This window comes from Lynx canadensis, chromosome E3 (genome assembly GCF_007474595.2).
Source record: "Lynx canadensis isolate LIC74 chromosome E3, mLynCan4.pri.v2, whole genome shotgun sequence".
In the NCBI taxonomy this organism is placed as follows: domain Eukaryota; kingdom Metazoa; phylum Chordata; class Mammalia; order Carnivora; family Felidae; genus Lynx; species Lynx canadensis.
The window spans coordinates 35,929,616-35,946,632 of record NC_044318.1 but is presented as its reverse complement, the minus strand read 5'-3'; the positions used below and the strand labels follow the sequence as shown (position 1 = coordinate 35,946,632).

General features: G+C 47.8%; 1 protein-coding gene across 2 annotated transcripts in view; it reads right to left on the bottom strand.

The window, feature by feature from the left end:
• Positions 1–1,508: 1,508 nt before the first annotated feature.
• The window catches only part of CCZ1 (CCZ1 homolog, vacuolar protein trafficking and biogenesis associated), a 34,838-nt gene continuing 19,329 nt past the window's right edge, over positions 1,509–17,017 (bottom strand). For both annotated transcript variants that reach the window (XM_030300602.1, XM_030300603.1), the window contains exons 11-15: positions 13,780–13,813; positions 13,029–13,146; positions 3,762–3,920; positions 2,914–3,041; positions 1,509–1,859 (exon numbers count right to left, since the gene is read on the bottom strand). In XM_030300602.1, coding sequence (XP_030156462.1) covers positions 1,804–1,859; positions 2,914–3,041; positions 3,762–3,920; positions 13,029–13,146; positions 13,780–13,813 — 495 coding nt within the window. In that variant the 3' untranslated portion in view covers positions 1,509–1,803. The remainder of the gene's footprint in view (positions 1,860–2,913; positions 3,042–3,761; positions 3,921–13,028; positions 13,147–13,779; positions 13,814–17,017) is intronic.

The window sequence follows — 17,017 nt, the reverse complement described above, 5'->3', positions numbered from 1 at the left end:
AATGAACAAACAACAAAGGATAAAAATAGAGATGGAAAAAGATGGACCAGGAAAATCTAATCAAAATGACTGGAATCGTGAGCAATATTAAGAACAGAATTTAAAGGAAACATCTGAATAGGGATAAAACTAGAAATAATGATAAAAGGACCAACAACAAAAAGACGCAGGATTCCTCAGCATCTTACATACTAGCCTTGCAAAAAGCTAAAGGATTACAGAGAAGAAACAGATCAAAAAGACAGTTATTTAGGGGGGATATAGATATTTTTAGCAAGCAAACTAAAAAGTTTGAACACACAAGAATGCAACAGAGGATAAACACGGACTATGTTTTATGGCCAAAAGTACAACTTTGAAGGATGCATTTCCAGATGATGATGTAATTATGCTGCAATTACTAAGTCAGCAACGAACACTCAACACAGGAAGCCTGTCGCTGGAAACTAATAAAACACAACCTCAAGTAGCTCATGGGATAAGAGTGATTCGTGATTTCATAACCGAAACCGTACATTACGTAAGACACGAGAGCGACAAGAGTACTCCAGGTGGACGAGAAGCCATCCGTCCTCCGCCCTGACAGCGGGCTCATGCGGGCTGCCTGAGGGCCAACAGTGAGGAGCCCCGCCTGGAGCTGGGGTGGTACGTTTTCCCAGACCGTGCCTGGCTAGCTTCCGCCCAAACTGGGATGTCGAGACTACCAACAGTAGGTTAACTTAGGTAAAACCCAGGGGTGCCTGGGTGGTTTAGTCAGTTAAGCGTCCGACTTTGGTTCAGGTCATGACCTCACGGTTCATGAGTTCAAGCCCTGCATCAGGCTCTCTGCCTGACAGCTCAGAGCCTGGAGCGAGTATTTTAAAAATTAATTAAAAAACCCTTGGCTCAGAGCTTGGCATAGTGCAGGGCAAGAAATAGGATCTCTGGGGGCACCTGGCTGGCTCAGTTGGTTAAGCTTCCGACTTCAGCTCAGTCATGATCTCACAGTTCGTGAGTTCGAGCCCCACGTCGGGCTCTGTGCTGACAGCTTGGAGCCTGGAGCCTGCTTCGGATTCTGTGTCTTCCCTCTCTCTCTGCCCCTCCCCAGCTGGTGCTCTGTCGCTAAGATAAACAAACATTAAAAAAATTTTTTTTAAATTAAATCCAGCCAGACTACATCTCAGCTGTGAAGACACAGGCAGTTGTGACCCCTCAGGGTTCTACAGGACACGTGCAGAACGCTTTATGTTTAGACCATGGCTGGGGCACTTTCGTGAAGTTCTATTATACGTGGTCTAAAAATCACATCAGTTCTCAAGAGAAAAACCAAGGTCTAGCAATTACTTTGGGCAAATGCCTCAGAGTTCGCCCCTGCAGGTCTAGTGACCGTGAGGGGGGGTGGGGGGGAGAGGGGCGAATTCTGGGAGCTCTCGCAGCTCTAGAAAATCCCCAAGGATGAGCCACAGCCAGCGCCCACTGGGCGGAGCGGTCTACAAACAACAGGCGCGAGACTCCAAGCAAAACCAGAATTTTAAAAACCTTAACAATTTATTAGTCTTATTTCCCAGTAAAATATTCACATAATGTCAAAAGAATGGAATGATGGGAGATGTAGCCGACTACCTTTAATTATTTCCACATAAATATGTAAAATCTAAAAACCCCAGGGGATCATCAGACTGAGTAGAAATTTGATTCTTCAAAGCAAGTATTGCTTTACTATTGTCATTAATTCAGTCAATAATATGACCGAGAACCTGCAGTGGTAAACAGAATGCCTGCTGAGTTGTTTTTTTAAAAGATGTCCCGGCGAGCCGTTATCCGTCAATCCAGGAAGAATATGTTATTGAACTGCGTCGCACAAAGTTTCTTCACCTCTTCTGCAAAAGACAGAAACAGGGAGTGAGAAACAGAGGTTTTCACTGGAAAGGTTCTATGACACAGACTGGTCCCTTAAACTCTTCTGGAATACAGCTGCCAGCAAATGGCCGCATTTGCAGACCTTCTGTCTCAGGCCTGGGCAAGAAACGTTCACGAGTCAAGACAATGGGGAAAAAAAGCCTACTGTCCCTGGGACCTCAGTGTCGTGTCACAGCCACAGGCCACTCCTCCGGGCCCGGGAAGTGCACGCCCAGCCCCGCAAGCGCCTGAGACACCCACAGGCTGGGGGCTGCAGCCCAAGTCTAAAATGTTGGGTGCCATGCCCCAGAAACCCTAGCTGCCACCCGGGCCGTAGTTCAAGTGCTCCGCGGAGGCGGCGCCATCGTGACGCCACTCAATTCCCACTGCACCCGGGGCCGCGTTTCCTGCGGTTTCTAACGCGCACGAGTCTCACTAGAGGCACCGATGGGAGAGACGAACCGTGTCCCAGCAGACACGTGCGGAGAACGAAACCTCAAACCTCACTGTGGTCCATGCGGCGCTCTCCCAAACGTCCCACTCCTTGCTCCAGGCCGTATGCGGTGCAGCAAGGGAGCAGAGGCCGTGAAGGGGACACGGTCCCCCCTCCGCCAGCGCAAAGAGCTGTGAGGATCAGCCAAGGCCGGTGCTGGAACAATGCGCGCACGGGGGCCTGGAAGCTGCCAGTGAACCGGCCCGCCCTGCCACGGGGTGGGTCTTCGTCACCGGGGATCAGAGTGGACATCTGTATACACACTGTATGAAGCCACAGGATTTTTTTTTCTTTTAGCATTACAGAAAATCATTTCCTTTGGCCGGTGCCAAGTTTCCGAAACACAGGGACATTTTCCACAGGAAACGTGAAAACTTTTTCAAGGAACTTTTTCAAGGAACTGTGCTTCTGGAGAACACAGGATGGACCAAAGGACGGTTTCCTTTGACATCAACAGCCGTGTCTCCTCTCTAGCGGGTTTCCGACCACAGTGAAAGGACAGACAGCAGCGAAGTTCTGCACCACGCCCGGCTTCTATTTACCATTTACTTCGATCAGGTTTGCATTTTTTTGATTCAGGATAACATACAGCTCCCGCTGGTCAGACTTCTTCCCGACCACCCAGTAGTCGCTCATTGCTTTTACGATGATCTCCTCGTCTTCATCCACTCTGCAAGACAAGGGTTCCAACAGGCAACAGTGTGTTAGCTGTTTAGCTGCAGCGTGAGCGACACACACTCTCACATGAGAAACCGGAAACTAGGGGTGCCTGGGTGGCTTAGTTCACGGAGCGTCGACTCTTGATTTTGGATCAGGTCATGATCTCACGGTATGGTTTGTGAGACCGAGCCCCGCATCAGTCTCTGTGCTCTCGGCTGATTCTCTCTCTCAAACATTAAAAAACTAAAGCAAAAACCTTTGAAGAAAAACAAAAGAAACCAGAAACTAGCCATCTGAAAAGTCTGGGGAGTCCCGTGCAAGTGGCCAGTGACCCGGGGGCCTCCTCTACTCTGTTCGCAAGTGGGGCCCTCTGCAGTGACTCTGGGCCGCTCGGCTTCGATGAGGATTCCTTCAGCGCCTCTTCTCCCGTTAGAAAGAGGACACCTCGGGGCACCTGGGTGGCTCAGTCGGTTAAGCGTCTGACTTCGACTCAGGTCATGATCTCACGGTCCGTGAGTTCGAGCTCCGCGCCGGGCTCTGTGCTGACAGCTCAGAGCCTGGAGCCTGCTTCAGATTCTGTGTCTCCCTCTCTCTCTGACCCTCCCCCGTTCATGCTCTGTCTCTGTCTCAAAAATAAACGTTAAAAAAAAAAAAAATTAAAAAAAAAAAAAAAAGGGGGGGGGGGACACCTAATCTGAGAAGTCCGAATTCGAGAAGTTGTTCGAATTACCTGGTAAAGTCACTGTTGATGTCACCCAGAATCTTCATCAAATCCGGATGCACGGATGTGAGTGACACACTAGGGGTTTTCCTCATGTGAATTGTACTTTTCTCTGCTAAATTCATATGGTTGAAGTAGATAAACTTAAACTGGGGCTCTTTCTCAGACCTGTGAAAACATGTCATCAAAATGGTAACATTCTCAAAGAATAATTCTCCAAACAATACAACCACATTGTTAAAACCTTAAATCCATGTAGCTACGTAAGGCCTTATATTTTCGACGTCTGGGCCTTCAAATCAAGAATCTCAGTGAAGACGTAACAGGCTCTTCATTCCCTAGTAACTTATTTGAGATCCATGAGGTATTCAATAGGATGGAATTTTCCAGAAAGCTGAAGCTTAGCTTTTGAAAAACCAGTACTATAACCACTTTGCAATAACAGTGCTTTGGAAATGGCAATCGCTTGATTATTTGCTGCATTTTGAATTTTTGGAAATAAATGCAAACTCAATACAGGCCATCTGTCTTCCAGCAGAGGGGTCAGCAAACAGATTAGTGGCCCTGGGACCAAATGTGGCCTTTTTTTTTTTTAAATCAAGTTTTATTGCAACGTGGCCATCCCCGTATGTTCGGGTATTGTCTATGGCCACTTTCTGCAACATATACAGCCGAAAGAATCTGAAATATGTATTATTTGGCCCTGTGCAGAAGTTGTTTGCTGACCCGTTTTAGGAGAGTGACAGCTCATTTATCTCCATCCTGGGGGATGAACGTGCCGTGCCCCCTGTGTTTAATCCGCCACAGAACTGCAGTTGGCTAGTCTGAGTCACAAAGCTCTCATCACCCTAAATGGAGACCATTCTGAGGCGTTTGAGGCGCTTCTGCTGAACAGTGATGAATATTTTCATTGGAATACATCTTATTATTTGGAATGGCTGGACAATGCTACTCCGCCGCCTCCCGGGTCAGAGGCCGGACCCCTCGGGGAACCACTCCGATGGCCAGGCCACAGCTCCCGGGGCCTCCCGCCCTCCCTCTCACTGCACCCTTACTTAAGTGACACTCGGGGGTCTGGGGACAGCCTGAGCAGCCCTGCCACTGGAGGGGGCTCAGAAGCCTTCTCTGCTTACTTCAGGGTTAGCAGCCATGTTCTGGTGGGCTGAGGGTGCCGGAAATCCGACCTCCGGAAAAGTGGGTTACTACTGTAATACTTTACATCTAGGCAAAGAAAGAATGTGGATGGCTTAGTTTCCAGGAAAATGAAAAGAGAATTCTTACAAAACCAGAATATGTTTTCAGTAGGCCCCTAAAACTAAGAACAGCAAGTATAACCCCAAGAAAAACTGGAAAGATGAAACATTTAAGATGCTTGGCCAGAGCTGTGAATTTAGTTGTCTGAGTAGACAAACTTCCACCCAACCCTGATCGGGCCTGCAGTTCCGGTCTTCTAACCCCAAAACCCTCTCTGTGGCCTCCCTCTTACCCTCATTCAGAATGTGTAAAATGCCTTCTTAGAAGATCTAAATTATTTCTTTGGTACCCCTCATGGAGATTTACATTAGCAAATGTTGATCAGTGGTTAAGACAGGGGCCAATGTGGCCTCTTTCCACCGCCTTCCACGAGGAGAACACAGAGAAACAGAAAAACTGCTACTTGCCCTTTCACTATTAACTTGCACCGCTGAAGAAGGAGAGGCCCACTCACAGTGAAAACAGGACAATGTCCACCCTACAGGCTTCTTAGCTACATCCAAAGCACCATGTGACCAACGGTGAGCTGGTTTGGAAGGAGCAGCCACGGTCAGCTGGTATCTTTTCCCAAGAGCTAACACGGACGCCCCTTAAACACCCAAAGCACGTTTCCCCCTAAACACAGAAACACAAATTTCTTGCCGCCTTAAAAAAGAACACGCTGCATACGGTTAATGACATCAATGTAAAACACACTGAACCCGGGGAAATACTACAGAATTCTTGCTGACGGTTTGTTAGGAGGTTAGGCTGACAAGACGGGAGCACAGTAATGACAGCCTCAAAGAACACGGGAAGGTGGGGCCTGTCTTAAGTGGTTATATTCTACGCTGAGTGTCCGCCAATTGTTTTTAAAAAGATTTTCTGGGGGCGCCTGGGTGGCGCAGTCGGTTAAGCGTCCGACTTCAGCCAGGTCACGATCTCGCGGTCCGGGAGTTCGAGCCCCGCGTCGGGCTCTGGGCTGATGGCTCGGAGCCTGGAGCCTGTTTCTGATTCTGTGTCTCCCTCTCTCTCTGCCCCTCCCCCGTTCATGCTCTGTCTCTCTCTGTCCCAAAAATAAATAAACGTTGAAAAAAAAAAATTTAAAAAGATTTTCTGGGGGCGCCTGGGTGGCGCAGTCGGTTAAGTGTCCGACTTCAGCCAGGTCACGATCTCGCTGTCCGTGAGTTCGAGCCCCGCGTCGGGCTCTGGGCTGATGGCTCAGAGCCTGGAGCCTGTTTCCGATTCTGTGTCTCCCTCTCTCTCTGCCCCTCCCCCGTTCATGCTCTGTCTCTCTCTGTCCCAAAAATAAATAAACGTTGAAAAAAAAGAAAATTAAAAAAAAAAAAAGATTTTCTGTTTTCTGTCTGCCCTCGGCCCCTTTCTTCTACTACTGGTAGAAAACCCAAGTAGCTGTGATTGGCAGGGTCACAGGGACGTTTCCCATGAGTGAACGGCGTCAGTTTTAGGAGGCGTTTAAGGACCAGGTACGTGAACACCTAGCCAAACCTCAGAGGCGTGCCAGGGAAGGTCACTGCAGGCTCTGAACCAAGGGAGGAGGTCAGCAGATGTCCAGCAGGTGTTTGACCACTTGCAGCGTTTCCCTGGGGACGTCAACGGCTGGCTGGGGCCCCAAGACCATCTGGTGGCTTGACCTGTTCTGGGCCTCGTTCCAGGCAACTAAGGTTTGCCAGACGCACGGTTTCTAAGTGAGGATGGCCATTCCACACTTAACAAACCAAACAAAAAGGGAACATTCCGAATTGACCGATATGGATATTGTAAGAAGGAAAACTGGTCTTCATGTGGGAGTTACATGTTACAGCTATTGCTCCTCTGCGTGTCCAGGGGGATTAGGAAGGGAGGCACAGCTGAGCCCTTGGACTATGCCCGTGAACCACGCCTTGGAAGGAAGGCTTCCCTGCCCGCGCTCCCCTGGCACCACCTCTGCACGCCCGCCAGGCCAACCCACCGCCCTCGCCTTCTTCCTGCCTGGCATCCCATCCTGGGTCTCATCGTTACCAACGCTCAGTCCACGGTTGCACTCCTCACTTCTTGTAGAAAGCCTAACGTCCTCACCTCCGGAGCAACTGGGTTGAGTTCCCCCCCACAAATTCATTCAAAAAGACTGATGAAAAGGATTATAAAAATTGCCCACAGCTATGAGGGCAGCCTTTTTAAAGTAGGCTTTGCGCTCAGTGCAGAGCCCACCGTGGGGCTTGAAATCACGACCCTGAGATCAAGAGTTGGAAGCTTACCTGACTGCACCATCCAGGTGGCCCAAGGGTCTCCTTTCCTAATACCTCTGTACTTCGCCCTCCTCACACCTTTTCAAATTCAGTATCACAACTAGCCAGTGAAGAGACATATGCAAAATAGAAACGAACATCTCAGACTCAACAAAGTCTCAATTTGGGGGAAAACTTCTTAAGTTAGAGCGCTGCCTCTAGTCCTTAAAAATTCCAGGTGAAATGGATGAAAGACCTAAATGTGAGACAGAAAACCATCAAAACCCTAGAGGAGAAAACAGGCGACAACCTCTCTGACCTCAGCCGCAGCAATTTTTTGCTTGACACATCTCCAAAGGCAAGGGAATTAAAAGCAAAAATGAACTACTGGGACTTCATCAAGATAAAAAGCTTCTGCAATGCAAAGGGAACAATCAACAAAACTAAAAGGCAACTAACGGAACGGGAAAAGATATTTGCAAATGACATTTGGAACAAAGGGCTAGTATCCAAAATCTATCAAGAGCCCACCAAACTCCATACCCGAAAAACAAATAATCCAGTGAAGAAATGGGCAGAAAACATGAATAGACACTTCTCTAAAGAAGACATCCGGGGGGCGCCTGGGTGGCGCAGTCGGTTAAGCGTCCGACTTCAGCCAGGTCACGATCTCGCGGTCCGTGAGTTCGAGCCCCGCGTCGGGCTCTGGGCTGATGGCTCAGAGCCTGGAGCCTGTTTCCGATTCTGTGTCTCCCTCTCTCTCTGCCCCTCCCCCGTTCATGCTCTGTCTCTCTCTGTCCCAAAAATAAATAAAAACTTTAAAAAAAAAAAAAAAAAAGAAGACATCCGGATGGCCAACAGGCACATGAAAAGATGCTCAACGTCACTCCTCATCAGGGAAATACAAATCAAAACCACACTGAGATACCACCTCACGCCAGTCAGAGTGGCTAAAATGAACAAATCAGGAGACTATAGATGCTGGCGAGGATGTGGAGAAACGGGGACCCTCTTGCACTGCTGGTGGGAATGCAAACTGGTGCAGCCACTCTGGAGAATAGTGTGGAGGTTCCTCAAAAAAATAAAAATAGATCTACCCTATGACCCAGCAATAGCGCTACTGGGAATTTACCCAAGGGACACAGGAGTGCTGATGCACAGGGCCACATGTACCCCAATGTTTACAGCAGCACTTTCAACAATAGCCAAATTATGGAAAGAGCCTAAATGTAAATGTCCCTTGACTGATGAATAGATGAATAAGATGTGGTTTATATACATTATGCATGTTTATATATACAGTGGAATACTACTTGGCAATGAGAAAGCATGAAATCCTGCCATTTGTAGCAACGTGGATGGAACTGGAAGGTATTATGCTGAGTGAAATTAAGTCCATCAGAGAAAGATACTGTATGTTTTCACTCACACGTGGATCCTGAGAAACTTAACAGAAGACCATGGGGGATGGGAATGGGGAAAAATAGTTATAAACAGAGAGGGAAGAAGGCAAACCATCAAAGACTCTTAAATACAGAAAACAAACTGAGGGTAGACAGCAGGGAGGGGGGAATGGGTGATGGGCACTGAGGAGGGCACCTGCTGGGATGAGCACTGGGTGCTGTATGGGAAGCGATGAACCACGGGAATCTACTCCCAAAACCAAGAGCACACTGTACACGCTGTATGTTAGCCAATTTCATAATAAACTATATTTCTAAAAAATTCCAGGTGAATTAGATGGATACACAGAAGATAAAACCACAAAAGTCCCTGAGATAAAAATGGCACATTCTTAGGCTACTGGGGTGGAAAATCACAAGCATGACCGTGAAAACAGAAACCTAGAGGGAACGACTAATAAAAATGACTACGTATAAACCCCAAACATATTATAACAAACAGTAAAACCAAAGTTAGAAAAACACATATGATATGACCGAAGGGTATTACGTTAAGAGCACTGACGTAGAAGAAAGGATACGAAGCACTTCAGTGGGAAGAGCCAATGGACCCAGACTGGCAATTTGTGGAAGAGACAGAACCACCAACCTCGGCGTCACCTATCAGGCATCAAGACATGACACGGAGAACTAGGGCTGTAGCCCCTGTGGGAGGGGACTCACACTGTCACTATGCATTCCCTGTGCCCCAGACCTCCACTCCAGGGACAGGTCCTAAGAGGATGGGTAGATGTCTGCACCAGACTGTTTAATGCAGAACCATGTTAATGCTAACAGCCAGAGGCAGACTGCCCGTCGACTGGAAAAGCGACTACACAGACAGAATGCAAACAAACTATCCAAGTAAGTACCGTGAAGCCACGGAGCAGAATAGGCAGATCCGTATTTGTTGGTTTAAAATGATGTTCATGCCACGTAGTTTTTAAAAGCTACAGATTTACAGCATGATCTATTTTTAAAAACCCATCAGTAAAGGGGCATCTGGGTGGCTCAGTCAGTTGAGCGTCCAACTCTTGGTTTCGGCTCAGGTCATGATCTCGTGGTTTGTGGGATCGAGCCCCCCTTTGGGCTCTGAGCCGACAGCATGGAGCCTGCTTGGGATTCTCTCTCTCAAAATAAATAAACAAACATTTTTAAAAAACCCATCAGTGAAGAACACTATATATACACCACTGTTTACGTACGTGTATGTACAAGTCTAAAAAGATACAATATTTACACTTTTGAATTTAAAAATAAGGACACGGGGCGCCTGGGTGGCTCAGTCAGTTGAGCGTCCGACTTCAGCTCAGGTCATGATCTCACAGTCCGTGAGTTCGAGACCCGCGTCGGGCTCTGTGCTGACAGCTCAGAGCCTGGAGCCTGCTTCAGATTCTGCGTCTTCCTCTCCCTCTGCCCCTCCCCTGCTCACGCTCTGTCTCTGTCTCTCAATAATAAATAAATGTTAAAAAATAAATAAATAAAATAAAAATAAGGACATAAATTACTCTCAAAAAAAGAAAAGGTTTAAAATAATTGAACTCTAAGTCCTTGAGTAGAAAAAAGTTGAGGCATCATACAATAGAAACCAAAGACCAAACAAACCCACTTCATGCCATTCTGTAAAGGGGTGACCTCAATTTCACAAGGAACATTAAAAGCCGTAGCTTACGTGTAGGGATTCGACATTAAATATTACGCCCTGAGCTGGCCCTACGGGTGCTGTCCAGTGGGGGTGGGGCTGAGACAACAGGCGGGCACGGAGGCCCTGGCGCTGACCCGTCCTGCCGAGCGCAGCAGCCCCCCACCTCTCAGCAACTGTCTGGAGGGGCCGACGTGGGGGTCTCTTGCCTCCCTCAGGCCTCCCTCCCATTTCTCTGGGACGTGTCTCCCAGGTCCTGGGACTGGCATGTAAAACGGTTTGATCTGGGTCAGGAGGATTTCCAGGAGAAAAGCACAGTATCTTTTGTACTCAAAAGCATTTCCCTCTAGTCAGCTGATACTTATGGTTTGGCAAGTGAGAGCCGCTTACATATAAAATCTCAGATGCATCCTTAAGGTCAACTTAAAAAAAAATTTTTTTTTTTTACGCTTATTTTTGAGAGAGAGAGAGGGAGAGCACAAGCAGGGGAGGCGAAGAGAGAGGGAGACAGAGAATCTGAAGCGGGTTCTGCGCTGACAGCAGAGAGCCCAATGCAGGGCTCAAACTTAGGAACCCGGGAGTCAAGAGATCACGACCTGAGCCGAAGTCGGACGCTTAGCCAACTGAGCCACCCAGGTGCCCCAAAATCAACTTTCAAAGTCAAAAACAATACGCCTCTGAGTCCCTGTGCTTCAGCACACCCTTAAATTGTATGCTTTACCGTCAAGTCTTCCAGGCGCCCCACCTTTCAGGGACTGCTGAGGCTACACAGTGGTTCTGGTAACTGTCAGAAACCGTCCTCCGTGACAGACGGAGCTGTGCCAAACCATACACGGCAAAGTGTTAACCGTGGAATCTACGTGGGGGGCTGTGTGTTCACGGAGTCATTTTTCCACCTTCCTGTATCTGGAAATTTTCCTAATAAAATATCAGAGAGAAAACTGTTTCTAATGAAAATAGATAAATAGATAATATCCAAGGCCCTGTCCTTTCTTGAAACTGTATCAATTTGGGGAAAAAAATCTTCCTTCCTTCAGCCCTTAAAAATTCCAGGTGAATTAAAGATTGAAACACAGAAGATAAAACCATGAAAGTTCTGGAGATAAAAGTGGCAGTTTTTTGGGTTTTTTTAGTTTATGTTTTAAGAGAGAGCAAGAGAGGGCAGAGAGAGAGGGAGAGGGGGAGGGAGGGAGAGGGAGGGAGGGAGAGGGAGGAAGGAAGGGAGGAAGAGAGAGAGAGAGAGAGAGAGAGAGAGAGAGAGAGAGAGAGAGAGAGAATCCCAAGCAGGCTCCACACTGTCAGCATACAGCCCCCATGTGGGGCTCAAATTCATCAACCATAAGATCGTGACTTGAGCTGAAATCAAAAGTTGGACTCTTAACCAACTGAGCCACCCAGGTGCCCCCCACAAATGGCATGTTTTTACAATACTGGGGTGGAAAGCCTCAGATATGACACTCAAGACAGAAATCTAATGGAAATGACTAGTAAAATGGACTACATATAAATCTCCAATTGTATATTATAAAACCCAGCAAAACCAAAGTTAAAAAAGGGAAAAATGGGTGTGATTTCCGTACAACCCCGAGGGCGGTGGGACAGAAGGTGCCTGACGGCAGGACCACCTCCCACGTCTGTCGCCGAGTTACTGGACATACGGCACGTGGGAAGCACAGGCAGACGTGCCCAGCAGTGTCCCCGGGTCTTGGGGAAGCAGGGAGCTTCACTTTCCCTCGCCCCACTCAACGGTTCGTCCTCGCACGGTACCAAACAGATCTGACTCCTGCTTCCTTCAGAAAAGACCATCTGGCAGTTTCGTGGTGAAAACCTTAGACGACGAAGCAGCACTGAAAGACGGAGCGGGCAGGTGCGCTCACTTCTCGGCTTTATCTTTTCTCACGCCCAGTAAGCTGCGGCCGGGAACAATCCACACACAGACACGCAGCCCACGCACACCTCCACCTGCACCCTGCCTGGGACCTCTCCACAGGCTGGTGCTTACGTAAGACCACACCCAGCAGGAGATCACCGTAAACACAGGTTATACGTAAATTCACATGTTAGTAACTTCTCAAAATACGGACACCCATATGAAGAGGGCTTTTATTTCTCAAAGTACTTCCCCTGTGCTCACTTCATCTTTCCAGCAATCTGACCTTACACTAAGAGAGGAGGAGGAGGTTCAAGGACTCTCCAGTGTTCTCAGAACCAACGAGAGTTTAACGTGAGTCTCCCGATACTCGAGCGAGGGCCCTGCAAGGCACGAGACTCAGGCCCAGCGCCCTAAGGGCCCACATCACACCTACCTTCACCCCACACATTTCTGCACAAGAGGCAAAGTGCTTTCTGTCCCCAAGAGGCAGAACCCTGCTGGTTACCACTGCCAGTGTGAATTTCACAACTGGGCTGGTCAAGGGGGATGTGAGGGGTCCTCACGAGGTCCAGCCCACAGGCACAGCCAACACACCAAACCCCGTAGTTTACGCCACAGTCAGGGGAAAGTTGAGGGAACGTGTCCACAGAAGACTCAGCCCCACCCCCCATCGTGGAGGAGGAAAACTCAGGAACAGTTCTCCAGGAAGCTTTTCAGACAGGAGTGAACCACACATTTTTTCTCTGGATTCAGAAAAAACACCGTTGATAATACCATCCATATTCTTATATAAAAACTACCCTTATTCTTCCCAAACCAGTTAAGTGCTAGAAAGTAAACACGAAGCAAAGTACAAACCCAGACATTCTTTTGTTGATGTTAAACTGCTCACAAATGTCAGATGCCAGCACTGTGAGCTGGGGCCCAACAATGCTGTCCAGTCTTCGGCAAAAATCCAACGTGGGCTGTACAGAGGCTAACGAGTAATTTAGAAAATAGTGTTATAATTCTTTGCGTTGAAAAGGTCAATATTCATCTAACTGTCTTAATTATAGTATTCCAATGAATATGTTTCTGATCTGGAAAATCAAACAATTAAATGACTGGATCCCCCCCCCCCCAAACAAGAGAAAAAGAACAGTCAAAATCAGTTATACTTAAGGAGAGAAAGAGTCAAAGACTTGTCTCACTGTGAGTATCGATTTAAGCACACCCTGTGGGGCTGGCTGTAAATGGGTGGCCTACCCCAAGTAGGCCTAAGAAGGTCAAATAAACACGACGTGGCTCTCACAGGCCAGGTGCCGTCTGGTGCTTTGCCAACATTACCTCATTGAATCCCCAAAGCCCCCTTTGCAAAAGGTCCTCTTGTGACATTTCACAGGCAGGGAGGCACAGAAAGGTGCCCAGGGCCAGCTGTTAGGAAGCAGGGAGGCTAGGATGTTAAATATATGAATGAGAGCTCATCACCACGGCAGAGATCGCAGAGGTGAGCCATGCTCACAAGGGCCTCTGTGACGGCATGGTTATTGTTTAGGAAGAGGACACGGCAAATTGTAAAGAGAAAAGGCTTATCTACTCAGGCTCAAGTCAGATACAGGTGGGTACCTACCATCAATCATAAAGCACACGGCTGCACTCATGGCCTGGGAAGAGAAAACAAGCCAAAGATTACAAAATGGCACCAAAAAGGACTCTGATAACCAAACGCAGTGGCCCTGCCTGAATTTGCAATTAAATCACCTTTTTTCTTTCTTTTTTTTTTTTTTTTTTGGTCAACTGGAGAAATGTGGACACGGAGTGCCTATCGGGGATGCTAAGGAAGTGTCGTTGATTCTGTCAGCTGTGCTGGTGGTTAGGTGTGGTTATGTGAAAAGAGACGCCTTTATTAGAGCCAACTGAAGCCTTTATGAGTGAAATGACATGATCTAACATGCTCTAGCAAAAAACACACAGAGGAAACAGATGAGAGATTAGCATGCCATTCATTCAATTAAGCTGTGTGATGGGCGCCTGGGGATTCATTATTCCAGTGTCTCTCTATTTTTGCGTATGTTTGAAAATTTTCACGAACAGTTAAAAAACCCCTAGCAGGGGCGCCTGGGTGGCGCAGTCGGTTAAGCGTCCGACTTCAGCCAGGTCACGATCTCGCGGTCCGCGAGTTCGAGCCCCGCGTCGGGCTCTGGGCTGATGGCTCAGAGCCTGGAGCCTGCTTCCGATTCTGTGTCTCCCTCTCTCTCTGCCCCTCCCCCGTTCATGCTCTGTCTCTCTCTGTCTCAAAAATAAATAAAACGTTAAAAAAAAAAATTAAAAAAAAAAAAAAAACCCTAGCAAATGAATGTCTCCTTGTCTCCCTTCTGATCACAGCAAACGTTACAGTTACGACGTTGGCTACAGGAGCCAGACCAGGAATCAACCCAAAATGTTTCCATTTCTCAGTATACAGTGTATACACAGTACACAGAACCTACGGCTTCATGGGAAAAAGCCACAGAGATCCTCCGGAGGCCCGCTCCTCCAGGCAGCCACTTCTGACCGTTTTACATACCAAGGCTCTACCACTGTGACCTTCAGATGCCACACTGATTCCCTACTCGTACCATGACACAAGTGACCCTTCATCAGCCTTCCTCTTCTTCCCTGTCGTTCGGAGCCACTCCAGTTTGTCCACTGGCCACCTTACGGTCCCAAATGGCCCACTTCTCACACCACAGCTCCAGGTATGAGCTCCTAGATTGCCATTTATCATTTTAAAAATTCATTTGGGGCGGGGGGATGGGCATGAGCCGGGGAGGGGCAGAAAAAGAGGGACAATCCCAAGCAGGATTCATGTTGCCAGCACAGAGCCTGACACGGGACTCAATCTCATGAACCATTAGATCATGACCTGAGCCGAAGTCTGATACTTAACCGACTGAGCCACCCAGGCGCCTGGATTGCTGCTTTTTAAACGAGGACACTTAACCTTCCCCCGTCTCTGCACCCCTCTCCACATCCACTTCCCCACCTCCAGCAGCTGTGACTTTATTTTCACACACTCACACTTGAGAACGTCTGCACTACTTTGTAACTGAATCACAATTATCACCTGCCTATAAACAGGCTGCAAAACTGGGGGCTCACAGGCGAGTTCCATCCAACGGGTGTTTCTTCCTGGGTAATTCTGACTTCGATGCCAACTAGTTTTCTACCAAAATTCCACCATCCAGCCTCTCCTGAAACATCAGCCAACCTGGGACCACTAGCTGTGCATTTCCAAAGTGCTACCCAGCGGACGTGAGTGGCCGCTGGCCTCCTTGCGACACGTACGACTCTGTTTCACAGAACCCTCCATCCTGAAGCCCCGTTCGCTTCAGGGCTAATGGAACCCATCTGCAGGGTCCCTGCGGGGATGCGCATGTGTGACCCCTCATGGGCCGACTTTTTAAAAGTGCCTTTCAAGACTCCGTTTAAAAACCTGAACTCTGACTACACAGAAAAGCACAGAGAATGGCACGATGAACCCAACAGACCATCACTTTCCCAACAACTGTCAGCTGACGGACTGTCCTGCCCACCCTCCCCGCCTGCCACGTATTCATCTCAGACACCACATCAGTTACTCCAGACACAGACCAGTAGGTATCTACAGAGGACCAGGACTCGGGAGCACATCCAAAATGGCGGCATGAGGAGGTCCACACTCTCTCTTCAAACACCATAATTGGAGGAAATTATAAAACACAGTAATTTAAATTTCCAGAGGGAAACTGTTCTAAGGGCAAACGGCAAATGGAGGTCTGCTTCTTCAAGAAAATCTACTGAGTCCGAGTATTAACTTCAGAGCCATCAACACATATACTAAAAAGAAGAAAGATATCAAATCAAGAACTTCAACTTCCATCCTCAGATTTTGGAAAAAAGAAGAGCAAAGTAAACCTAAAGCAAGCAGAAGAAGAGAATGAAGATTAGAGCAGAAATAAATGAAATAGAGAATAGAAAAATAATAGGCAAAATACCAAAAGTTGGTTTTCTGAAAAGATGAGCAAAACTGAAAAACCTTCAGCTAGATCAGCTAGACCAAGTGAAAAGGTGTAAACCACTAAACGAGCAATTGAAGAGGGGACATCACTACCGACTTATAGGGGAAAATAAGATTTTTAAGGCTTTAAAACTATGAAACATTCTATGTGAACCAACTGAAAAACAAGCAACATGAACAGATTCCTAGTAGGACATAAGCAACTGAAACAGACTCAAGAAGAAAGACAATAAAACCTGTAACAAGTACAGAGGCTAATAATTTTAAAACTTCCAACAAAGAAAAGCCCAGATGTAGATGGTCTACCGTGACCAAATACTCAAAGAACCAACAGTAGTTTTTCACAAAGTCTTCCAAAAAACAGGAGAGGAGGAAACACTTCCCAGCTTATCCGGAGGCCAATTCTACCCTGATAGCAAGCAAAGCCAGACGATGATTCAAAAGGAAAGAAAAACCACAGGCCAACATCCCTTCGGGCCCTGAGCCCACCCGGCATCAGTGGACCTCTGGAGGCCAGTGACTCTGGCGGTCAGCTGAATATGCGTGGCCAACGCCCATTAAACACTCTGGACATCGAGGCCCATCAAGCTTCCCTGGATGACAATTCTGCACACACATCACACGTCACCGCTGGCAGTAACAGGCCCTGCGCTATCTGCACGGTTCCACCGCGAGAGGACAACTGGAAGCTTGCGCCCAGTGCCTCCTGGATCCTGCCCCGTGTGCCTCTTCCCCGGGCTGTCCTTCACCCATACTCCTTTGCTGTCATTAACTTTAACTGGGAGTGCACCGGCCACTCCGGGTACTATGAGTGCCTCTAGCGAACTCC